The sequence below is a fragment of the Pholcus phalangioides genome, unplaced genomic scaffold, assembly GCF_987345545.1.
Source record: "Pholcus phalangioides strain wild (caught in Gottingen) unplaced genomic scaffold, Ppha-v1.0 ptg000015l_1, whole genome shotgun sequence".
In the NCBI taxonomy this organism is placed as follows: Eukaryota; Metazoa; Arthropoda; class Arachnida; order Araneae; family Pholcidae; genus Pholcus; species Pholcus phalangioides.
The window spans coordinates 88,660,434-88,687,238 of record NW_028301608.1 but is presented as its reverse complement, the minus strand read 5'-3'; the positions used below and the strand labels follow the sequence as shown (position 1 = coordinate 88,687,238).

Here is a 26,805-nt window from a genome sequence, read left to right as displayed (position 1 = left end):
AAATTTTTGAGTTTTCAGATATGAATCTCGATTTAAATGTTGAGATTTATGTAGTTCATAAGTAATTACCAATATTCTCTCAGCCATTCAAGTAATCATGCTAATTGTTATTCACATGATAATTAACTTTGTTGGTGAGATTTCTCTGTAAATTAATATAGGTTAAATTTGAATAATACACACAGTTTCATTTGTACTAGTGGTTTCTAATCGTTTCATGTACTCCCATCCCTAGAAAAATGCACAGGAAACTTTTATAGATCCCCTCTATAGATATGTTGTGGGCAGCATGTGTGCCCCAGATTGGAGGTTGTTATACTCGTACAGAAGGTTTTCATGCTCCTAGAAATTCCTAGAGGTGTTCATAATCCTTGAAATGTGTATGGGAGAGGTTTCAAAATCCCCTATGTACCCCTACAAATGCTTAGGAAGTGTTTGCACACCCAGAAGAGTGTAGGAAACTAATGCACACACTCTCAAATATCCTGTCATGACAAATAGTTAGTACTTTTCATTATTTTTTTTTTTTTTTTGCTGTTGCTGATTATTTTTCTTGTACAACCCTGCATCTCGTTCTCTTAGGGATACTCATACCACAGGTTGGCAGCTGCTGGTCTATACTAATTTTATTTGAATAAACATGCATGCAATGTGTTCATCCTTTGTTTTGCTGCTGCATCACAGTTTTTGTATCAACGCATTTCTGGCGGATCAGTGTTCTTAACTAAGAACCACCCCCCCCCCCAAGACCATCACTTTCTAAGCTTCATTTTTGCTTATTGGCTCTTTCAATGTTTTTTTTGCCTTCGTTAACAACTTAATTTTCATCGGTAGGAGAATTTTGCACTTTGGTGATAAATTTCTCAATCACTGAGAAAACTTGCATCAGTCGACAGTGAATTTTGGATATTCAAGGGGCAAATAATAAAGTTTTCACTGTATTGAGAAATTTAAAATTATTTCTTTTCCTTAAGATGACTTACAAAAAACTATATATTTCTGTATTAGGAAACATATTTTCTGGAGGAGAAGAAAAAATTTGAAAAGGAACTGCAGTCAGCACAGCAGATGCTTAGGAATATGGAGGTAAGTTGTTCTTACAGACATATATTTTACTGTTTGAATGTCAATTTAGGGCACAAAATATACTTTGTTGTCATTATTATACAGTCTGACTTACTTATAACTAGCACATAAATACTATGAATTTCCACATATAACAATGTTTATCCATGCCCATTGAATTTAGTATTGCTTACCATATGCTTATTTCATTGCTTATAATGAACACAAACTTCAACGAAATATGCCAATAGTGAATTTTCAACCGGCTTTCAAAAAGAATTTTCATAAATTTCTTTGTAACCTTACCTAAATCTGCTTGTCAGTAAACACTTTTCTACAATGCAATGAAACTAATGGTAATGCCCCCCACTTTCTTTCTCTAGAAGACATTATAGTCTTGAGAGTTAAGTACTGTAAGCTTTGAATCTGTACTCTTTTCTTTACTTTTTTTTTACTTTAATTTTCTTAGTTAAATCCCATATTGCTTGCAGAAAAACCTCATTAGGAAGAAAAGGCAGGTTATTCATTACGTAGAATCTACGTTCTAAAACACCTTTAGTGCACATTTGCCAATTTCTTGCTACATTAATGCCACATTGGTTGTGGTGGTGTTTTAGTGTACAAGTTAATTTTTGAGACAAGGGACAAAAAAAATGTTCCACCGATTGAGCCCCTTGGTAAACAGAAAGGCATTGTATTTTGCTTGCATATTAGGTAAAAATGATTTTTAACACAAAAATGGTTTTCACATCCACACACAATAATATCCGAGGGGAGGGGGCACAATGATTCGCAAATTATTTCATTGATGTATTAATTGCATAAATGTATTAATTGTATTGTATTAATCGCCGCTGTGGTGGTCGAGTGGTTATAGTGCCGGCCTCTTGATGCGAGGATCCGGGTTCGAACCCCACAGTGGTGGTCGGCTGAAGTTGGTTTTCTGTGGTTCCCAACTTCAAGGCGCAAATGCGAGCCGATCTCCCCGTTAAAAAGTCTCGCCACAGAGAACAACAGTCCTACAACGGTAAATCATTCAACCATAACACTTCACTCATAGTTAGTAAAACTGGGGGCAGATGACAGCACTACACATAACAAGCATTACACAGAAACAAATTTTACGTCAGGTTGCACTACACGTACACGCACATTCCCGCATGTACAGATTCGTTGGGGGGTTCCGCGGGGGGGGGGGGTGCATGTGTGGTGTAGTAGGTAGGGGCTCGGGGATCCATGATGTTCTTAAGTCAGCCACCTCGTTGGGCAATTTGCCTGTTGTGGCGTTGTAGTTGTATTTGTATTTGTTGTATTTGTATATAAGATTTAAATTTTAAAATTGCAACGTTCTTTTAAAATATAAGTTTTATCTATGTGTATTTTAAAAACGCTCAGATTATTGAAAAATACCCGTCATTTTGCTCAAGCACATCATTTTTCAAGCTGGTATGAATGTAACAAAGTTTGCATATAGCAAATAGTTTTGCTGTTTTTTTCTGACTTTTTTATAAACGGCTCTCTGACTGTATTGATTTTAGACAGTCCTATTCACAAGACTTTCAAACAACATATTGAAACTATTTTTTTTTCACTTCTACAGACTTGTTACAGTGAAGATCTGAAAAGCCTTCAAAGTCGCTATGAACAGAAACTTGCACTGCCTCAGAATGATATGTGGAGATCCCGCTACATTGCTGAGATTGATCAGCTTAAAGTATGTCAGTTTTCTCTTTTTTATCTTACCAGCATTGAGTTCATAGTAATTGTTATTGAAAATGATCCTGAATTGGCATTTACTTTTATTTGTAGGTTCTCTGTGAAAAGGGTTTGGAGGCCATGGAAGCTGCTCATAAGAAACTTATCAGCGAGTTAGAACAAAAACACCGTAAGGAGCTGGATGATTTGTCCTTAGAAAGGGAACGAGTTCTTGCAGACGAAGCTCAGGCGACAGCTGTTGGTGAGTCTAATAGCTTGAATAAAGGAAAAATTGAACAAACCTCTCTCCAATTCGCAGAATTAATTCAGTTACTATTTTTAGACCAAGTGGACTGATGTTAGTTTGAATATAGACCTGACAAGTTTCTAACACTAGTGATCGCCATCATCAGGAAATATTAGATGAAACTGACAGCAAAACGAACAGAACCAGGCCTGTAGCCAAAAATTTTGTTCAGGGGGGAGGGGCCCAAAGTGATAAAATAATATAGATTTGGCCATCTTTTTTCTTTTTTCAGTCATTTCAGGAGAGACCAGACCCCAAGTCTGCCCCCCCCCCCCGCTACGGTCTTGAACAGAACTGAAATAATATTTGCTGACCTTGATCAACTGTGTTATGTAAAAATGTCATTATTTTCAGATTGACAGGGCTTGGTTATTACTTAACCATGCATGCATGCACGTTGCAAACATTCCTTTGCAGAATTTCTAACAAATTTGTGCATGACATTGTGTACATAACATATTTATACCTAATACAGACACTGTCTGACATGACATTGCCACCAGATGGCGACTTATCCACACATGAGCGAAATTGTGAGCTTTGGCCTGAGTTAGGTCTGGCTGCCCATGTATGGTCCTGTTCAGTGCACATGAGCTCAAAGGAAAGAGAATTTGTTAGCTTTGTAGTCTAGTGTACTCACCCAGCAAGTGAGAGGATGTAGGTTTGATTCCCCGCAAGACCAGTTGAGTTTTTTTTCCTGGATTTATCTTTGCATCAACCAGCTGTCGAAATCATCATAGTAATAACAGAGAGTGATATCATCTTTGAAAATTACAAATGCCTGAATTTTTGTATTATCTAAGTATCATGTTGTTTCTCACGTGCATGTTATATACTATATCATATTTACTTCTACTGTAATCAGATAGTCATTGTGGTCTTTAGCTGATTGAAGGGCTTAACAAGCTTTTCTTTCTGCTTGAATGTTATTTTAATAATTTATCAAGATAAAACATTCAATATAGTACAACCTTGATAACTTGACATGCGGATAACTCGACTATCCCAATAACTTGAAATTTATTATTCTAATGGTTAGCTTAATACTAAATTCAATGGAGGGAAAATCTTTCTAAATGTGTGTGCATGATGACCAAATTCCACTCAAGTCTGCTGTGATTTTTATTGCATTATCACAACTCATTTTCAGAAATCACTGATATGTTGATAAGTTCTAAAAATTTAGCATTATTCTTGTGCATTTCGCAAAATTCTGTTTCATTGTTTTTGTCTTTTTTTTATTAATATGTGTCGAAGATTCTCTCCCACAACATTTGGGAAGGCTTACTTTCTGTTATTCCTCTGTTTGGTACCCAAAATCTCAACCTATGAGCTTACGAAAACAAGAGATGTGAATGGTTTCTGAAACTTTTGAACGAGAGAAATATATAGTCAAGAATTCACAAAGAACAGATCTTCCAGCAGGCAAAATATTTCTTTCCCACTAATTCTGGATTATTATCAATATGAAAACTTTGCACAGAAAATTGCAGCTCAAAATATTCTATGCATTTGTGAATGATGGAATGTAGAATTGTGTTCAACAATATACAGGCACATATGCAGACATAAACAATTTTTAAAAACTGTTAAAGGTGAAATGAAATTAAACCTTGCTAACTTAACATCTGCTCAATTCGACATGTTTTTCTATCCCCCTGCGGGTGTTGAGTTATCAAGGTTCCACTGTTTCTTTACATCTTAAATTCAAAGAAAATTTTCTTCTAAGAAATGCTTTAGTCAATTTGCTTTATTGACTTATGTTGCACATTTTACTTCTACTTCAGGTGTTCTTAACCTATGGGTTGCAGAGACTCCTGAGATAGGTAAAAAGACTCTATTTACAATCCAATTATAAATCCATTTGTTGCATCACTGGTTTCAGAGGCATCTTACTCTGACCTAGACGTTTTGAGGCTTTCTTGAGAAAGATTTTATGTACAGTATTTTTGGGGAGGGTTCGACATCAAACATGGCATGACATAATTTTCAGCATTCTATAATGTAAAATTATGAACACATTAAACGAACATGACTAGAAATTCAAATATGATGGGGATTGGAAATAAAAGAACTTAATTCTAAAACTAATAAAAAATAATTCTGAAATGAATGATAAATAATCAGAAATTAGTCAGAGAAAAATTCTAGGATTTATGAAAGAAATAACCTTAAAATTTGTGACAGTTTTCAATAATTTGGGGCATCATGGTTTGATGTGGGTCCATCGGTTCAAGTCTTGTTGGCCCTTCCATTAAATCATCATGAATTGTATAATATGTCTGATGAAAAACTGTATGAAACGTCATGATACTGTATCGTCATGAACATTATGTTTAATTTATTTTAAAAACTGAACATTTTGTTAATCAGAAATATTTGATAAGAGTTTAAATTAAAAATAGATCAATGGGTAGCAAAGTTGGTTGAGGCATTGATTTTGGGTCACGACTGTAGAAGGTTAAGAACCCCTGCTCTAGTTTTAGTTATTTTGTATGCATTATTTAAACTTTTCATTAACTCTTATGTTCTAACTATTTCAGCACTAGAAGCTGTTCGGAAAGCTCACAAAGAAGAGCTACAGAGACAAGTACAACTTTTCAAGGAAGAATTCATGAAGAAGATGACAGCCAGGTTTGAAACTGAAACTTTCAGAAAGGGCTACGAGTACGTTCACATCCATATGAGTTATCTATATTTATGACCAAACATAATGCAATTTCCAATGGTTTCTATTCATTAGAAAGTTAGGAATGTCATTCCTAAATTACAGTCGAATCCTGTTTTAACAAATACCGTTATAGCGAAAATTTTGTTGTAATGAACACTTTTCTAATCCCCCAGATAAGTTTGCATAGGAACAATGGAATTCCTTTATAGTGAAATTTCATTATAACAAAGTGATTTCTCCTGTCTCTTGGCATTTGTTATAATGGGATTCGACTATAGTTGATCTGGCATGGATTACGGTGACAACTTTTCGTATAAGCATGTTCAATCTCATCAAAAACATGTAGCAGTTAAACCGTTTACACATAATGAAACATTTCTTGTTAAGATTTATTCCTATTTGATTCCTATTTGTTTGTATGATTCTCAAAATGGTGTATCAAACAATCAGATCCATATTGATTATATTGAACCAGAAAAGGAATACCTGCAGGAAGAAAGATAAAACTTTACCTCCTTCTATGGTCCACATATGCCAAAAATAACTAGAGTGGAACTTCAGTTTATGAGCATAATCCGTTGTGTGAATAGTGAATATACTCATAATCTGAAACACTCGTATATCGAAACTTCCCCTATAGGAAATAAATCAAAACTCAAATAATTTGCTCTACAACTATCTCCCTCATGTCAGCCATAGTTCTTTTCAAAGATGCTCAGGTTGATTTATTTAAAATTATTGTATTTTTAATTCCAGTAGACCCTGGACTCTCCCATCTATTGTGTCCCCCCCCCCCGATATACAAGTACTATAATGTACTCAATATACGAGTATGGAGAATTTTTAATGGTGGTTTGTGTGTGATTTTGCATAGCCACATCCCAAAACTGCTTTTTTTCAGCTTGGGGACACTGAGAATTATGTATTTTTATATCTAAGCCAGATAGTTGAGAGTTTACTGTATTTTATATTGAAGGCTCAAGTATTTATGAAATGATATTCAAGAACAAGGAATCCTGCACTGCACTTGCATTAACATCTAACAGGAAGTTGAGACAATGTTTTTTCCCTATTAAACAGAACATGTAACAAAGACAAAAAATTCAGACAAATAAACAAAAAGGGATGTATACAATACACACACACGTGTCTCTCTCACTGGATTTCTCATTCTTCTTGACAAGGTCAATAATAATTTCTAATAAAAAAAATCATTTTTGATAAAGCAACTTGTTTATAACATCCTATATCCATATACAGTACATATATTTACACATTTATGTACACAAATTTTCTAGGCTTATATGCTAGGAATGCCACCGCGTGAAAGTCTGTGAGGTCTTAACGAATGGGGCCCAAATCAAACAAGTGCCCTCAAACTATTGAAAGATCCCATTGATACACATAAGCATACAACATAATATTCCATTGTCTTTCATTAAAAATAATAAAAAAGCACCCAAAAAATGCTTAAACATAGCAACTTAATTCGTTAAAGTGGCCTTGCCTGCAAAGAGTAAAAGCGAATTGCCGATTTTTTTGTGATTTTATTTTGATCATGTGATGCTCGACAGGCGAGACGAATATGGAAAGATTTGTGTAGAATAGTGCTGATGTAGGAGTTTTTTTTGGTGAGTGCTACTGATATCAAGAGAGATCACTTTTTCCATCAAAAAATGATTTTTTATTTTTTGCTCGTCTTGCAAATCACTCATAAGCTGAAGTTTCACTGTGCTACATAAGAACTGCCATTCAGTATTTGTGATCCTTTGTTCCAATCGCTTGTGGGATAATTGAAAATAATAATCAGGCTGCTGAAAATGATTTGCAAAAAGTATTTCTATGTCCAAGGATATTTTTTCCAAATCGTTTGTCCTGTTTTCCTCAGGGTGGAGATGATAAAGATAAAGCAGGAGATGATGGCTATCACGGAAAAATATTCCAATAAATGTATGGAAAATATCACTCTTCAAGAGAATATAGAGAAAATGGCACACGAATTGAAATTATGCAATAATCAGGTAAATATTAATATTTATAGATGTTTTACCATACTGTGAATTAACAGCCTTTCAAATTTATACATATATATATATATATATATGCACACAGGGTGGGAGAAAAAAACTTAAAAAATTCATAAAAACCGGAAAAATAACCAAAGTAAAAAACGGTTTGAAGGGTTAGCATCGCTAGGTCATGGGAATTTTTTTCAGACAGGAGATAAAAGAAACAGCCGATAGGTGACACTGACGTACACAAGTCAAAGTAAAGATACGCAAATAACGAACAGAATGCCTACAAATTGTTTATTATAGCAGTATGTGTTTCATATGACCACCACCACAGGGGATAACACATTGCAGGCGAGTCACAAATCCAGCAACGACACAGTGCAGCAGGTCCGGATGCATACATGACACCTCTCTGCAGATCGCATCTTTCAGTTCCGACAGATTGGATGGGCTGGATCAATACACCCGGGACCCATACCGCTCGTACCAGCGGCACCTATCCGCTGGTTTTTTTCTCCCTGTCTTAAAAAAAATCCAGTGACCTAGCAATGCTAACCCTGCAAACCGTTTTTTATTTCGGTTATTTTTTCGGTTTTTATGTATTTTTGAAATTTCTACAGACTTTTTGCAGATCCAGTATATATATTATGCATGTGGTATTGAATGCATAGTATTTAAATTAAAATAATGACACGTAGACTCTGCAGCAATTCTACATCAAGAAAAATGAGAATTTATTTAAATCGGTGTGAGCAGATAAGAGCTGCTGCCACCCTTTGCAAAAGACAAACCTCAACTGGTGCGAGTATATATGGGTTTCTTCTATACACTCCCGCGCACAGACAGCATGACCTATATTTACACTACTGTTCTGGAGCACGTTCCAAGAATCCGAAAACATGGGGTACATTAGGGAACGTTTCTTTATACTTAGAAAAATACAACATATTTATGTATATTTAATATTTTGGGAATTTTTTCAACTAAATATTGTTTTTTTTTAATTCAAACTTTGGAGTTTCTGAATTGACATGCAATCAGTAACAAAAATGATTCCAGGATTTCTGAGAAGAGTATCAGTATTTAAGAGAAGAAATGCTTATATTCATTATTTTCTGGTCTTGAAATAAGAAAAAGGAAATCTTGGTTATTTTTGACTGAATGATGAGGCTTAATAAGTTCATATTTTTCCAGGTGGTCGAACTCAAAGCTAGAAACAAACAGCTTCAAGCTCATTTAGCTTCTGACGCTATGCAGAAACTGGAAGAGCTGGTGTAGCTTTTGCAAGATATCAGGCAGATTTCTTGTCTTTTATATTAGGTATGTATCGATACATGTCGCCAGTTTTCATCTTCCATGTCAAAGTTTGAACAGATCATTGAATATCATGTTACTATAGCAATACTTCGAGTTATGCATTTTTTATAAAATTCACAGACAACAATTTACTGTGATGCAATTTACTGCTAGGAAAATTCACAGAATGCAAAATTCATCGCTGGGAAAATTCAGACAAGAGTTTGACATGAATGAATAAGCGATTAAGTCAATGATGAAGTGAGTGAGTGAACGAGTGAGAAAATGAGTGAACAGGTAACTCACTCACAATGTTGCTCACTATGTCACTCGGTAGTAGGCAGCTCACTCAGAAACAAAAGTAAAAAAAGTGAAAGATTATTTTTAGCAATTTTTCCTCAAAAAATTCTGTCGAGGGGAACTAAGTACACAGAATCTTGTTCCTATTTATAAAATCAATATCCCTCAAACAAAGGGATGACAAATCAAAAAATAAAGTGGGCATGGCCAATTTTTTTTTTCTTTGCAAGAAAAAAGTCCTACATAAATGTAATTTATCAATCACAAAGAAAATTCACCAATAATAGATTTTTCTAGAATTTGTGGGAACCTATTTATTCTTTCTTTTCTAAATCTATAGTTTGTCGCATGGATTCTTCGGAAACTACTTTACAGCTAAGAGTGGATAATCTTTTTGGCCAGTATTACACTATAAAAAATCTTTGACAAAGATCTTTTATAAAACTTTTATTCAGATGTGTTTTATAAATTGTCTTTTAAGACAACAAATCAGTCATATTACATTGTATAAAAGAATTCTTTTAGCTACAAAAAATATATTTTTATAGTTTTGGTTAGTTTGAGTTTACTTGTGTTGCTACCGGTAAATAGCTATGGACCAATTGCTGTAGCAAATTTATCATTTGCATTCATTATGATGGCTTCGATTTAAAAGAATATAATTTATAAACACCCATTTGTTTTTGAAGTCAGCATATCGGGCATCATGGAGAAACATATCTCTGTTATTCACATGCACTGAAACGCCAATATAATGATACTCTGCGCGGATCAAGAAAGAACATCATTGCAGAGAGGGATTATCATTATATCGAGAGGCAATATTGTCATCAGGTACCGTCAAATGTATGCTGTTGTTGACATAGCTTTTGTAATTCTGCATTGTTTGTACCATCAGAAAATGTGATTTGAAATTTTGATTCCCTGCGAAAAACAGGAAATTGATTAATAGAAATTCATTCACAAGCATCGCCTCTTAAAGAAGTTTACCATATTGCACTTGTTGGTATTGCCGCTTTCTGTGTAAGAGACATAACTTCAACATTTTCTGTGATAAAGTGATTGAAGTGGTTTTTTTTGTAATACAGGATTTCCCCCCATGTAATTACAAAACACCTGTTATTAGATGCCTTCCCTGAGGGAACGAAGCAATTTATGAAGTCAAAAATAAATTAAAGATTATTTTGAGCAAAATAAAAAATCTTTGCCGCAGGTTTCAAAATCTCTTTATAAACATTGTTATAGAGGGATTTATCATAGTAGAGGATATCGCGTTGTATCAAGAGTTCAACAATAGACTATAGACAATTCTAAACAAGATTTGAGAAAATATCATTGTAGAGGTATTTATCATCATATAGAATAGCATTGCAGTAAGGTTTCACCATATAAGATCTTTTCAGCTCCCTGAACACCTAAAAATCTTGGCAAATATTGGATAGAGAGCAACTTTGACAAAACACGTCTTTTATCGAAATTGACCATTACACTATATTTCTTTGTCAAGCTTATTAACCTATTTGTACCCGCTGCACTCATTTGAGCACAGTGAGTATTTGGCTCTGTATAATATTTTAGCCCTGCAGCTAGATGTATATTTTAGCACATATAGACGACAACCCTACTTGGAGATTAACATCGAAAAAATTCTAGAGCAGCCATTTCTGGTTTATAAATGAACTCTTGAAGTTGGTATACTTTATTATTTCGTAGGCACTTTTGTTTTCCACCTTACATTGTTGACATTATTTACATGCACGTGATTCTTTAGTTATTTAGAAAACAGTTTAATGTGAATCATATTTTGCTGTTTCCAACTGATTATTGTCCAGTGTCATACTTCCTGTTGATGCATTTAAAAAAATATCTTGAATACTCAATTGGTGCGGTTTCAACATATCCAATATCAAAATGGAATTCAAAGTGCAAGGGGGGGGGGGTATAAACAGGCTAAAGTTCCTTGTCAAAGAAATTTTTTATAGAAAAATACTGGCCTTAACCCCTCAACGTGGTGGCCAACTGCATATCTTAATTTTTTAATTCTTAATGTTATCTCACAATCTCTGCATGTTTGGTATCATTCAAAGTAATAATGTGGCTTTGTACAATCATAACTATTATATTATTTTCATTTATTTTATTGTGAGTGATGAACGTCCGCTGCTTAACACATGGGAATCCGAGATATTACTATGAAGAGCATGTTTTTCAGCCCATTGAGCTAAAATGCCCTGTATAACTGAATTAGTAGTTTTTTGTTACAGCCAGGAGGCTGTGCTATAAATTTAATTTTTGGCAGCCATAGAAATTTAAAAAAAAAAATTACCAAAGAAAATATATAGTATCACTTGTATCATATTATAGACAAGACCTTATTTTATATAAACATAAACAATTTCAAATTAATTTAAGTTTAATAGTTATAATTATTTGCTAAACATCTGCGACAACCAGTGATTTCATTTAAACCTCCTCTGGGCTTAATGATGCATTTTGAACCATAAAAAGTTCTATCAGTGATTTTATGTGCAAAAAATTTCAATCTAGATTATAGATGTAATTTTTTTTTCAGGAGCTTGAATGCCAGTAGGCCCACCAAGCATCTTGTTTGGTTTTAATATCTGCTGGACTTCCAGGTCATGGGACGCTTGAATATTGGTGCATTTCTTCGTAAGAGAACCGGTTCCAGTGCAATTTTAATGGTGGAAATTGTGAGCAAATAGTGTTAACAAGGAGAAAATATGTATTTAGGCTCGCAACATGAAGATCAACCTCATTTTTCAATGTTAGTCTGTATCATATGAATGTATATATTATTCCCATTTTGATAATAAGGCTCAAGTTATTTTTTAATATCAGAGTTTTATCAGAAATTCTCTAGTTGTAGATATATTATCGCTATTGAATTTTAATGTAGGCATCGAAAAATAATATTGTTAAATTATAGATTTATCGCTTGTGTACAAAGATATAGATTTAATCAATTAAAATTTGTTCTACGCTTCTGATTTTAGAGTTTATTCAAATGAATTTGTGAATCTTGTATACAATAAAGATACAAAATCATTATACAAAGTGTTGTTACTTTATTTGCATACAAAACTGATAATACACAAAATAAAAGCTGTTATTCTATATAGTCCAGAGATCTGAATAGATACTTGATCTGAGGCGGAGCAATGTCTAATGGAGTCTTTTTCTCCTGAAAATAAATATGAACCAAAAATTTGAAACAATATCAAATTTCAACCATTTTGAGATAGCTGCTTTTACAATATGGGAGTTATTTCTTTCAACCCCTAGCACAAAGTAGTCATCCACAAAAATTCTAAACACATTTTTTTCAGAGTGGAAAGTTTTGGTGAAAAATTCCTAAATTTATTCTCGTTCAACCTAAAAAATCAGTTTAAAAACTGGCTACACCTGGAAAAAAGTGTTCAATTAGAGCTTTCTCAGAAATGAGTGTTTATATATTTTTTTAAAAAATATGTTAGCTCGAAATATGTGAATGAAATGCTTGCACAGGAGCAGGGTAACTAGGCAATGTATAAAAAATGTGTCAATGTTAATACAAGGTGTCAGACAAAGATATCCATATTTGTAATGGGCATCATATATTTCAAAAATACCCATTTAAAAAGGCAATTATAAAACTATATATACATAAAATATTATTGGTAGTTTTATTCTAAGTATGGATAACTTCTCGATTTACCCCGAACATGTTTATGGTATTTCTTTTTAAACATGCCAATGGTGTTACAGTTTACTACTACCAGGTGGGTTAAGATATTCCATTTATATTTTTTAACTCTTTCTGAAACACTTGGAATTTTAAAAGTTGATAATTTTCATGTTGGAAGAGACAGTACAAGATTGTTTAGCTGTGCTCTAGGTACACTGGATAGATCTTTGGGAAAAAATAGAGGAATATAAGTGTTTTTTGCCACGATTGCAAGACGCTTTGTTGTCTTGTTATGCAAAGTTAATTTAACCCCAAAACCATTTGTGAACACTTGCAATCAAAAATTTTTCTACAATATTCATGTAGAACTTATAGTATGCTTCCACGATGCAGTTTTTCCAGTCTGTTGGCTGTCAGGCATGTCCAAAGTTACACAAACAACGAAGCAAATCATGTTGCTTTCTTATCAATGCGCTCATCATTGAGCTGTATGAGATTATTGTAGCCATCTCCAGTTTCTTGAGGTATCTCCCAAGCATTCATTTCACAGCTGATGTAATTTTTTACGGCATTGCAATCGAGACCTCCTCTGCTGCTAATTTGAATGAGGTTTAGGTCTTTATTTCCAGTACCTAAATCTCTCTCTTCATGGAAGCTTACTTAAAGTACATATACCATGAACTTTGCTTGCTCACTCCGCATTCAATTATTTTGTGGCGTAATGATTCTTCTTGGTAAGGGCAATGAGTTTTCCTTCATTTCACCTCATCATTCCAAGTGTACAATGAGCCAGAGGTCAATTCTTAACAGTTCTCTGATATTTATTCCAAAAACAGATAGTAGTACTTGGAGTGCAGTTAAACAATCCTGCAACTTCCCTTTGAGTAACTCCATCTTTCAACATGGAAATTATAAGCTTTAAAGGGATCATCAGAAAGATATCTTTTGGGAGCCATCTTTTAGTGCTTCAGAAAAAGTTGTAATGAAAACCCATTCCACATTCATTTTTTATACATAATCTGGTTACCCTGCAACTATGCAAACATTATTTCATTTACAAATTTCAAGCCAATATGTTTTTTTGAAACAGTGATCACAAACACTTATTGCCACATGATCAAACACTTTTTTCCCCGAGTGTTGCCAGTTCATAAATTGGTTCTCAAGGTCAAATTAGAATTTTTTTCTCTTTCATTCCATATTTGAAATGTTTTCCCTCAAAAATTTTCACTCTGAGAAAAAAAGTACTTTTATTTTTTGCATTTTAAACATAGCGTTGCTAGTGTTTTTGATGATGATCAAACATTTTCTGTCAGGGGTGTTATATGAAAGAGAAAATAATTTATAAAATTGGGCGTTCCCTTGTCAAGAGTGAAATAATCTGCTTGTATAGTTTCAACTATTCCTCTTTTTTGTTCTTTTCTATAAAAATCTTATAAAAAAAAAAAAAAGGGAAAAACCCTTCTATTTATTGATATATGGGGGGAAGTTGCAAACAGGCCTATCATTTCAACTTTTTTTTTGGGGGGGGGGGGCCCCAAGAACATGTACTCAATATATATATATTGTATATACCGTTGTAGTAAAAAAAAATCTCATTTTAATGAACACTTTTCTAATCCCCCAGATAAGTTTACATAGGAACAATGCAAAAACCTGGAATTCCTTTATAAGGAAATTTTATCACGAAGTAATTTCTCCAGTCTCTTGGTGTTTGCTATAACAGGATTAGACTGCATGCATGTGTATATATACACACACCATGTCTATTGTATTTTTTAAAGCCAGACCTCCCCTCCTCAAATGATGGGCCTGGTTGAAAATCAGTGTAATGAGAGTCAGAACTGACAGCAACGTTAAACTGTACTGTGAGTGACACACCTTTTAGTATGCATAGAATACATTACACAGTGGCATGCTATTGAAATTTCGTATGAGTCTGAGTGTGTGTCATGCTTTCTTTGGAATTTTTTCCCAGTTGGCAAAATTTTGCATGCAGAGCATAATAAAAATTCACACACGCATTGAAATCTATCAATGAAATCCTAGCTCTAGGAAGAACCCTGCAAGTACTAATAACTTTTGAAGCATGGAGCAAGTGAAAGAGACCATTATTTTACACAAGGAATTTTTTTTACAAAAGATGCCCGTTTTCCAAGGTAGTGCAAGTAACTTTCAGGGATGAATTGATCTTATGAATCTAGCTAACACAGAACAACAAATTCTATTGGATAAACTAAAATACATAACTTGCATATAATAACTTATGTATCATGAGGTATTGTCAGTCACATTCTGAATATGTAAAACGAGCAAAACGGTTCTCACTTTGTTAGCCACGTCTAAACGGGCACCTGCCTCAACAAGCATTTTTGCTACTTCCACCCTTTCCTCTTCACATGCCAAGTGCCTAGAAAATACAAAGAGGCAATATTAAAAAAGAGGGGCAGAAAATCACAACTTTCATACAGCTTAAAATTTTACAGACGCATCTATAATATAGAAAGCAAGACTGAAATAATTTGAATTTTCATGACATTTTGTATATATCAAATTTCATTTAGTGAATTTAATTTAACTTCGATAATTAACTTGACTCAATACGACTATTCATCGTAAATGTGTCTTACATAGGAGTATTTCCAACAGTATCTTTAGAATTCAGATCGAATTGGTTGCTGTAGCCACTAAGAAAAAGCTTTATCACTTGAACATTGCCCTTAGACGCCGCTCTGTGGAGAGGAGTAGAACCGTATTGGTCAGCTATGTTGACTTCTGCATGATTGTTGAGCAAAATCTCGGCAACCTGAAATAAAATATGTTAAAAAATTATCCTCCACAGAAATTGAACAAGAGTTGCACAATCCAAGAATAATTCATGTTGAATGCAAACAATGATTCTCTCATGGTTGTTCCGCAATATTTTCTCTACAACTCTGGAATATGAATAAGTATCCATGGTTGATACATATATTCATTACTAACATCAATTTTATTCTTGGATGCAGCATAGTGCAGAGGAGTTTGACCTGTTTGGTTCTGAGCATTCACTTCAGCACCTCTGCCAATCAAAGCAGCCACAATATCCGCTCGTCCCACAGATGCAGCTATCATCAGAGGTGTCCAACCTGACTGTAAAATTAATAAATGTGACTATTATTACAGTATTTCAAAAATTATAATCACAGTGAAACATCATGACAATGATACACTTGATATAATGATAAATCCATCTACAATGATATTTTTTTAAGTTTTGATTGGAAATGTCGATACTGTAATGTTGAACTACTGCCTCTTGATATAACAATAATTATTCTGCAAGGATATCTTTTCTTGGTCCGCAAAGTATCGTTATATCAAGGTTTCACTGTACAATATTTCAAAAACAATTCAGGTTAAAAGTAAGTTAGTTTCCAGATGCTTTAAAACAATATTGATGGAGGACATGGACACAACTTCATTCTGTTTGGTAGAAGTACAGTAAAACCCCTTTCATCTTATCACTTTCATCCCTCTTTTATAGCCAAATAATAATTTCTTTTTCCTTAAATTTCTTCAATAATAACTCTTTTCTTTCTTTGTTTTTGTGGTCAACCTTCTTCTATGGACAAACTGTTTTGTCCTGCCAGTGCCAGCAAAAATTTTCAGTGGTTCTCAACTTCAAGACGCGACTGCAAGCCAATCTCCCAGCTAAGCCTCAGACAGCAACAAGCCTACAACAGTACAAATACTCTATCAGTACACTTCTCCCACAGTTTGAAAAATAGATGACAGCACTAAAAATTCACTCACAACACAAGAAACACGCTGAAACTTTTAGATACACATGTTCACTTCCGGCACAGTTCATTCAGTAATAAATTGGCGATGTACCAGAGTTATGCTGTTTCAAAGGAAAGAAAGGTGTCAGCAAGAAGGAGTTTACTATACTCATAAAGTTCTCATCACACTACTAAGGGAAGTGGGAGTAGGCCATAGCAGGTGTGTCATGTGATTAGTCAGTAAAATTTTTTTTCCTTGGTTTTCCAACTTCAAGGTACAAATATGAATGTGTCTTACATTTGAAAATGTTTCTCTGCAGAGAGCAAGCAAACCTTCAACATGATACTCGCATAACATGAAAATTCGGGCACCTGCCACTTTAACTTCTAATATTAAAGACACACGGCAGCAACACGAAACTTGTATAGCTCTGACAACATAAATAAATATGTTCACACACACAAGACACTAAAAAAACACCTTCTGGTATGTATCAATTCATTAAAAATTACGCTGAGGAATGTCTACGAAGTGTATGTATGATTAAGAGTACAGTGATCTCTCACTTACACACCCTCTCATTTATACGTTTATCTTAGTTATAAGACAATTTTCTGCACTCTTAGTCAAAGATATATATCATAGCCTAATAATACTATTCGCTTATATGCCTCTCTCACTTATGCATATTTTCCTTTTTTCTTGCACCAACGGATAAGTGAGAGATCACTGTAGTAGTCGTCAGTGGAAATTGCTGCATCTGCAGTGAAGACATTTTATGTACGTTGAGTTGAGCAAAACGAAACCCCTAACTTTTGTACAACAACATTCAATATAATTGAAGAATAATAAAGTAAAGGGTGGCATCAACCAAAAACTTAGAATATCCTGCAAAAAGCCTTTAATTATGATTTTTTCATGAAAAAAAAAGGCTATATGCTCCATTTATGGACACTACTTCACCCCACACCAATTTCGGCTATATTGCTGTATGCAATTTACTGCTGTAAATAGTTGGGTTGGAAATGAAGGCGCCATCTATGGGTAGTCACCTCAAGCTTATTGGGGAAAATATCTTGTTATCTATACTCTTGCTCCTGGAATCAAATGTGGGACTTGAGGGTAACCTTCATAGCGGTAGACGAGCATCTTGCCACCATGCTATTCAGGCTCTTCACAGACACTGCACTAGAACAGACTAGTCATGTGGCACATGCACTATCACTTATGTCACTTGCCTAAACAGTGGAACATGAACTCTATCAGTATACCTGCCTAATCTGGATCACAGTTGTGGCTCGTGTCTTCAACTATTACTGTTATCCAGCACATAAAATTATATACCTCTTTATGAAACAATGTGTATTTCTCTATATGTGCAACATAATTAAAAAAACCAATAAAATATATTTGTGAGCATAATGCTTCACATCACATGTATAATCGCAACACCTTTTTCAGGATAAAATGTTTTATACATATAACATTATCTATGATCAGGTGTTGCCCCTTCAGTCAGCATCTCCATGATGAGTTTGCTGTTGACAACCCTATTTTTCAAGATGAACAGCAAAGCTGACAGGGCTGATCACATATGTGACTGGTGTGATGAGCACTCACACACCCTATGAAACCTCGACCGGCCTGACCTCAACCCCATTGAAAATCTTTGGGACCTTTTGGGAAAAGCGGGTAAAACGCTGAAATCAGCATTCTCACAATTTGGCGGATTTGCATGAACTAATCCTCAGCGAGTGGCTTAAACTGGATGCAATTTAGCTACAGAACATTGTAGACTATCTTCCTAACCGAATCCAGGCTGTTATCAAGGCTAGAGGTGCAGTTACACAGTATTAAGGTGACTTTTCAAGGGTTCACTAATTTTTTGTCTGGTGAGCTTATATTTAGGCCACTTTTATGTGATTTTTTTTTTAAACCATTTGATTAAAACCAAATAATCCTGTTTCCGGGTAAATTGGAAGCATTAGCACCTACAGTCAAACCCCCATTTAACATGACCATTTATTTTGTGGAATTCTGATGTTATAACAAGTTTGGCATTATATCAAATTTCGGTTTAACATGTACAAGGTCTAGAAATGGAAGATTTGTTTCCTGAAAATTTCTGGTGCTCAGCGAGTTTAGTGCAACATCAGGAGGCAGTATAACAGGGTTTGGCAGTATATTTATATCTATTTCAGACACACTCTACCATTCCCTCCTAGTTTTGTTTTTAAAAAAAACTTGAAAAGCGAAAACTCGTACAGTGTGCAACTCACATCATCTGCAGCATCGACAGGGGAACCTTGTTGTAATAAGTAATTTGTAACATCTGTCTTGCTTCCAGATGCAGCCCAGTGAAGAGGAATCCTTCCAGACTGAAATACCAGGCAGAAAATCATTATAGGTGCAAAGCAAAATGACAAAAACACAAGTTACGTTCCATAAGTATTGCGCAAAATGTTAAATACATTTTATAGAACTGATACATTGAGCCTCTTTCAACCGAGACTGTTAATTGTAAACTCATGAATATGTGCACACTTAAACATTCAGATTGGAAGCAGATGATTCAATCGAAGGGAATGTTTAAATACTTTTAGGAAAGGCGGTGAAGAAATATGCTCTCATCAGAGGAAGACTCTGAACAGGAAACAGGTTAAACAAGTCGACATTTTGAAGTAGAACACACTTGGACAAGTCCCCAAAGATCTCATTGCCGAAAGTGTGAACAAGTTAAAATACAGTGCAAGTCACACAATGTTATCACATCAGGAATCTAGGTTCCTGATAGCACCGATTGATAACTAAATCAAAAAAGGTCCTGGTTTCAAGTACAATGACTGTACATCATATTTTGTCAAAAAGGATGTATGGACATGGGACAACTCAGTTTTTCCGTTTTTTCCCCTGACCATTGTACAACAGAACCTGTGTACTACAAAAGTCAGAAGTCACAGATAAGCGTGGACAAGATCTCTGAAATATTTGAGCGAGAGATGGTTATGAGACATCCCGTATATAGGTAATTGAAGGGTGCATTTCAGGACAGGCGAGATGTGTTGCATTATGTACTCATAAATTAATGGGGGGCTTTAGTACTCTTTGTCTCATAATGTCTATGCTTCTACGAACAGTCAACCCTCGGTTTACAAACTCACTAATTCATTCTGGAAGTCCGTTCGTAAACCGAATTGTTCAGAAACCAAAATAGCTTCTTTTTCTCCCTTAGCAATCAATGTAAAATTCATCAATTCATTCCAAGGACTCTAAATATTTTTAGTGTGAACTTTCACAGTAGTGTTTTACACTCAAGTGCATAACACAAAACCGATTGAAATCATTAGCTTAATGCTGAAAACACTTTCCCTAAAAAAGACAATTCTTACCTCACGAGATAATGGGCTTATATCCCAGATCAAAACAAAGGCGAGGTCATGTCTATAGTTTGCTTAATATCATCCATAAGTGCAGTTTCAAGACTTCTGCTAGCAAGGCCACACTCACAGGGGCGTAGCCAGAAATTTCGTTCGGGGGGGGGGACCAAAGTGACAGAACAATGGATTTGGCCATCTTTTTCCCTTTTTTCGGTCATTTTCTCACATTTCGGGGGGGGGGGGGACCAGACCCCCAAGTCCCCCCCCCTGGCTACGCCCTTGCACACTCAGCAATGAGGCAAAAATCACAAAAGATTATGGAAAAGTATCATGAAATGCATGAAAAACCTACATTCATGTGGGTATAAATCTTTTTCAGTTCTTCCTAGGGTGGGAAAATAAATGCCGGTCAGGTTTATATTCACCAAACCACCCCATTCAAACCCTAATATTGTACATGTAAATACAGCTTCAGCAGTTCAAAATGGGTTCGGCATCCATTGGTTAGATAAAATATTGATATCGCAAAAACATAACAGTGAAATAATCCAAATAATAACTTACTAGCATAATATCTAACTTAATAGGTAAAAAGGTATTTTTTTAGCTTTTCCTGTATCAAGTCTAGGATGTTATATTTTTAATCTTGATCCCTCATTTAGCCTGAGAATGTTCTTATCGTTTGTTTTTAAACATCTTTGTTCGTCCCAATCATCATAATGTTATCCCCTTTTTTGGCGATGTGTAGGCAATTTTTTTCCTCTGCAAGAAAGACGTACAAATGCATGACCCTGTTTCACTCTTGATAAACTTCTCATCATGCTTTTCAATGTTTTTCTTGCCGAAGAAAAAAATAATCAACACATCACCAGAACTTTGCCACTGGACTTATCCCGTTGCCGAGATGTCTTCCAGCCCAGCTTTCAACACATCGCCAAAAGGGGATTATACTATAGCTATTCTAACCTTATGACCACCTTCACAGTCTTGCAGATTGATAATGATAACTTATAGAGGAAAAAGTGAGTCTGGTTCAACCTTAGCTTCAAAATATGCAAAAACAAATATCTTTCAACTAAGAAAAACTGATAAGAAAAAAAAGAAAACCCTTGATAATTATTAATTTTTTTTATCCCATGTTATGATATTAGCCTGTTCCGTACTTAGCAAAAGTGATAACAATACCCGAATGATAACATTATCAATTCTAATAAACAGCAACTGCTGTACAAGTACTATAAAGTCCATACCGACAGCTTTTGATTTCATAATTTTAGAACGTTTTTACATTTTTGCAATGGAACTTCGGTTAACAAGCTTAATTTTTACTGCAGATCATTTCCAGTCAGCCGAGGACTCGTTGCAGAACAATGCAAAGCATTCTGTTTGGTTGAGTTTGTCTATAGTCAACACACACACTCCTGGCCATAGTCTACCACTATCCATAGAGGAAAGAATAGCAGGTGAAGTGACCAGCCTGTCCGTTGAGAAAGTATGGGGAGTCAGGGTTGCCAGATGAAGCCAGTGATCGCTCTATTAAAGGGACCAACTAAGCCCAAACAAACCACGGCTTCCCATGCTTTCCTATAAGAAACATCCCTACGATCAGTGTACATATTTATACAATTGAACGAGAGCTTTTATACAATTTTAGTTATTTGTTCTCGAATATTAATTTCAACAACATGGAACCTTTCGCAAAAATAACCAAAATTTATCCATATGTTGTGCCACAAAATTTCTTCTCTCTGCATTTTAATTTTAAAAAATTATGCCAAACCATGTAACACCTCAGTGCTGAGAGATAGACAATGTTTAAAGACACTTAAACAGGTGGTGTTTGAAAAAATGACTTTTTTTTCTGAAAAACATTATATATGCAAAACATTAGCATATTTATAATGTCTTTCAGCTGTTTATATTAAAATATTGTAGAAATATTTCCAGTCCAGGTAAAACAAAAACTTAAATACAGACACACACACAATTTTAGATTTCAAATTCAATTCTGGAATAAACTGGAACAAAACCAGGACATTCTTAAAACTCTCATTGGGCGGGTATTACAGTGTAAAATTGCAAACTAACAATGCATTATGAAAATATTATCATACTACTTCTACACAGAGGTGCAAAAATGAGTAAAACATCAAGATTGGAGCCATGGTTATAAGACATCCCGTATATACGTAATTGAAGGGTGCATTCCACGACAAGCGAGATGTGTTGCATTATGTACTCATAAATTAATGGGGGGCTTTAGTACTCTTTGTCTCATAATGTCTATGCTGCTACGAACAGTCAACCCTCGGTTTACAAACTCACTAATTCATTCTGGAAGTCTGTTCATAAACCGAATTGTTCAGAAACCAAAATAGCTTCTTTTTCTCCCGTAGCAATCAATGTAAAATTCATGAATTCATTCCAAGGATTCTAAATATTTTTAGTGTGAACTTTCACAGTAGTGTTTTACACTCAAGTGCATAACGTAAAACCGATTGAAATCATTAGACTAATGCTGAAAACACTTTCCCTAAAAAAGACAATTCCTACCTTACGAGATAATGGGCTTACATCCCAGATCAAAACAAAGACGAGGTCATGTCTATAGTTTGCTTAATATCATTTATAAGTGCAGTTTCAAGACTTCTGCCGGCAAGGCCACACTCAGCAATGAAGCAAAAATTGCAAAAGATTATGGAAAAGGGGCATGAAATGCATGAAAAACCCACATTCATGTGGGTGTAAATCTTTTTCAGTTCTTCCTAGGGTGGGAAACTAAATGCCGGTCAGGTTTATATTCACCAAACCACCCCATTCAAACCCTAATATTGCACATGTAAATACAGCTTCAGCGGTTCAAAATGGGTTCAGCATCCATTGGTTAGATAAAATATTGATATCGCAAAAACATAACAGTGAAATAATCCAAATAATAACTTACTAGCATAATATCTAACTTAATAATACCTAAAAGCTTAATTGGAAAAAATATAGAAAATGACTCAATTTCATTGCACAAGCTAAAACCGGGACAAACAGGCGTCCGAAAAGCCTTCTTTGGACAGGACAAAAAACCGGGACATCTGGCCACCCTACCAGTAGCACACTATACTGTTAGTATATTGGACCAGTATCAGTACAACACTGCGAACGTGGCACTGATATTGATCTGATATACTAATGACATAGTGTGTTACTGGAGTAGTTCTTGAATGTCATCCTCATGCACCTCTAGTCCCATGGATTTCCCCTAGGGCAAAATCTCTTTGACAAATGTTTTCTCCTATTCACGAGCTACTACTTCACCACACACCACCTCTGGCCATATCGCTATATTGCAATTTACTGCCATTAATGAAATGGGTTGAAAATGAAGGCGCTGTCTATAAGTAGTCGCCTCAGACTGGCTAGGGAAAATATCTTATCAATATCCTTCTTTTGGTTTGAACCTAGGACCGTGGCAGTAACCTTCATGATGGTAGACGAGCATCTTACCACCATGGCATTCGGGCGCTGTCTTATTCATGAACTAGCCCCCCTCAAAGTCACGTTCAGTAATGCAATCCAGTCCACATACACGTGGTTATAATGCTAAATCTAGATTTGTATCGTAAATTTCACACTCGCACGTGTACACATTTTTAGCGTGAGGCACACGGACCACAGACTGTACAGGAAAGAATGTCGCCTATAATTTCCACTGTATATTTGCGGAAGAAAGCGAAACACCATCAGCTCAGTTTTAATAACGGGAAAATAAATAGGCAAAGAGCAAAATGTTTGCTCTTTTTGTGAATTGCTCGTTAATAGAAGTTTCACTGTTAAATGATTTCCAACTGTGCATAATTAGTTGATTTTAAATCGGCGATTTTCATAATTTCACCAACTGGCATCCACCCCTAGTGATGGAATGTTGAACTAAATGGTGAAATGTTTATATTTCAATACAACTCCATGTGTCATGGTAATTCACGATAAAATGATTATTATAAAGTATCTCGAGGAGGTGGGAATATAACGAACCTGGTCTTTGGCCTGAACTAAAGCTTTGTCCTTCTCAATTTTGGCTCGAAGCTCTTCGTATTTGCCTTCATAAGCTAGACTGCAAATTTCTAGCTCTGACATGTCGCTCTACCACTGATGCAAGATGAACACGAAATGCAAGTTACCGCCGATAAACAAAAACATTGACGGTGACTAAGCGAAGTTTGGTTCTGACGGCTTTGACAGCCGATTTATAGGTTTGGTACGTCGGTAGTGCCATCTATTGATCAAGTCGCGGTCTTTTTAAAAGGTAAAATTTTTTGCGATTCAAATTCACATATTTTGCCTGCTTAAGCAACACCAGCAGAAGGAAGTTCGTGCAGTACCATCTTAACGCATGGTCCTCAAGGGAGAGGGGGCCCATAGAAAAATGATAAGTAGTTGCATTTTTTGAGAATTTGCTAGGTAGAGGGCCTCAGAAAAATCACTTGGCCCGGGGGCCCATGATGCTCTTAAGATGGGGCCCTGAGCTCGTGATGACACTGAAAAATATATTTCAACTAAGGCGTCTGTATAAATAGTCATTGGATATGCTGCAAAAAAAAAAAAAGGTAAAGATATCACATACGTCGGAGTGCTATATCCAATGAGGCTTTTTGGATCACGTGATATTTCCCTCTTTCTTGAGGGACATACAAGGTAACCAATATGGCGACTTCCTGTGCGAATCATGAAAGAAACAAATCTAAATTAAAGAAACGGAAATGAATCGTTTTTTTTTCTTTTTATAATGGGAGCTAGGTGTTTCAAAATTTTTTTATAAGTTAAGTTATCGATCTGAGTGTTTTTCCTTCAGAAAATGCTTTATAAAAGCCGCGGAATTTCTTCAATGTAATTTATATGGGCCCATAATTAATTTCAAAACATTCTAAACCACATGAATTGATTCAATTGGATAATATAAGACAATACGGAGACATTAATTCTCATTTTTGCGCTTGAGAAGATATAAATAAAAAGTGGAAATCAATGTTGTTGCATGGACATCCAACTCAAAAGTGGGTCTAGCTAATTATATTATATTCAATTTTCTGGGCTTTGTATCTCTCAGCGAACTCAATATTTCGAAAACCAAAGATTCAATACAATTTTTAAAATTATTGATGCTGTGGAAAACCACACTAAATTTCTGCATTTCTCCGCTAAAAGCGGCAATTTTAACATTGATCTCTATGGTGATCATCCAGTGTTTGTCCCTCAGAGTGATGCTAATGATGATTATGACGTCTGTTCGGAAAGCCTCACGTACAAGCGATAAGTCACCAAATCAGAAAAGCTCACTAGAGTGATCAAGCAAGATGGCGGGACTGACGTCCAATTAATTCGAATTAGACTTGTTTTGTTAATTAAAAATCTCAAAATTTATAAACTATTTATGACTTAAACATGTCTTTTGCTTTAAATGCATAATAAAATAACTTACAAATCTTTCTCTGAAACAGCGATATGCCGTTACTAAGTAGCAATAATTTGCCAAACTAGGAACCAAAAACTTAAGCAATCAGAAATGTTTCAGGAGTAACTTACTTACAATTAATTCAAAATTCAACTAGTTCTATTCGTTAAAAATCATACCTACGCATCATTTCTCCATAATCAAACGGAATAGAAAAATAATGATATTGTGCATTTTAAAATCACCATAACTCCTATGCTACACACAACACAAAATCATGGCGCCAAATATCGTGTGCTATTTTCTACTGATTTTTTTACTTTCATTAATATCATTTAGTTCAAAAATTTAACGTCATTGTCACAAATATGTGTCATAAATATGATTGTAAAAAAATTTAATTCAAAAAATAATTAAATTTCACTTTTTTCGCATGGGGAAGCTCCGTTTCCCTGTGAGGAACTTGGCGCTCTAATGCACAGTTCATGATTCTTGCATTGGTCTTTATAAAACTCTACAAATCCTTTTTTTTTATCCGAATTTTAACATTCTGAAGCCGAAAATCACGGAATTTTACCAGTAATTTCGAAAAAAATTGACAAAAATGATTCAAATACACTCTAATAATATTAAAGGAAGACGTCCTAAGGATCCTACGGTAAGGTAACATTGAGCAGCGCGCTACCGAGGACCAAAATGGCGGATGCGTCGGCCTGTGTATAAAGGGGTTCTACCACGACCACCTAGATAACCTAGTTATATAGGAGGTCGTGGTTCTACTCATAGCTAGAGGTGAAATAACTTCTTTAGTGACGTCACGAGCTTCGCGTGGTGCCCTTCTGCTAGAGATGGCGTTGGCTTAGGGCAGGCGCGGATTTAGGGCGATGTGTTGGGATGGGAGGATTTATTGTTTAGGTTCTCAGAATTATCCTGTATTTTAGAAAGCATATCGATTTTTCCGAATCCCCAGCTGCAAATATAGCCAAGCATGGGAGGCAAGTCTGATGCTGCTCCCGGACAAAGAGATTGTCCTGAGGCCCCAACTATACCTGTTCAGAAATGCTTGCTTAGAAGTTTATAGGTGGCATGCTTAATCTCGGAAATCTTAAACGGATATCCGTTTAAGGTTTCCGAGATTAGGAAACTATTATACTACTACTATAATTTATTTATATAAATTATAATA

At 35.1% G+C, this 26,805-nt stretch overlaps 2 protein-coding genes across 4 annotated transcripts in view; one reads left to right on the top strand and one right to left on the bottom strand.

Annotated features, from left to right (window-relative positions):
* The window catches only part of LOC149076976 (uncharacterized), a 127,105-nt gene extending 114,686 nt beyond the window's left edge, over nt 1-12,419 (top strand). Inside the window, exons 15-22 of one of the 3 annotated variants that reach the window (XM_089244707.1) lie at nt 1,009-1,086; nt 2,666-2,779; nt 2,875-3,022; nt 4,855-4,893; nt 5,611-5,734; nt 7,627-7,759; nt 8,948-9,073; nt 11,922-12,416. In XM_089244707.1, coding sequence (XP_089100833.1) covers nt 1,009-1,086; nt 2,666-2,779; nt 2,875-3,022; nt 4,855-4,893; nt 5,611-5,734; nt 7,627-7,759; nt 8,948-9,031 — 720 coding nt within the window. In that variant the 3' untranslated portion in view covers nt 9,032-9,073; nt 11,922-12,416. Of the gene's footprint in view, nt 1-1,008; nt 1,087-2,665; nt 2,780-2,874; nt 3,023-4,854; nt 4,894-5,610; nt 5,735-7,626; nt 7,760-8,947; nt 9,074-11,921 lie in introns of all 3 variants that reach the window. The other 2 variants (XM_089244705.1, XM_089244706.1) reach the window with 2 other exon arrangements.
* LOC149076975 (uncharacterized) lies at nt 12,413-24,395 on the bottom strand. Its single transcript, XM_089244709.1, has 6 exons — nt 24,203-24,395; nt 19,079-19,177; nt 16,020-16,166; nt 15,665-15,840; nt 15,363-15,444; nt 12,413-12,551 (listed from the first exon to the last, which is right to left on the bottom strand). The coding sequence occupies exons 1-6, from the start codon at nt 24,302-24,304 to the stop codon at nt 12,477-12,479; spliced, it is 681 nt and encodes a 226-aa protein (XP_089100835.1). The 5' UTR covers nt 24,305-24,395; the 3' UTR covers nt 12,413-12,476.
* Between the last annotated feature and the right edge of the window lie 2,410 nt (nt 24,396-26,805).

What these genes read in the sequence shown, in the direction of transcription:
- LOC149076975 (XM_089244709.1), bottom strand. Translation starts at nt 24,304, where the DNA reads ATGTCAGAGCTAGAAATTTGCAGTCTAGCTTATGAAGGCAAATACGAA. An exon ending in CATCCAAGAATAAAATTGAT is followed by an intron (nt 15,841 to 16,019) that starts GTTAGTAATGAA and finishes ATTTTATTTCAG; the next exon opens with GTTGCCGAGATTTTGCTCAA. An exon ending in ACTGTTGGAAATACTCCTAT is followed by an intron (nt 15,445 to 15,664) that starts GTAAGACACATT and finishes TGTATTTTCTAG; the next exon opens with GCACTTGGCATGTGAAGAGG.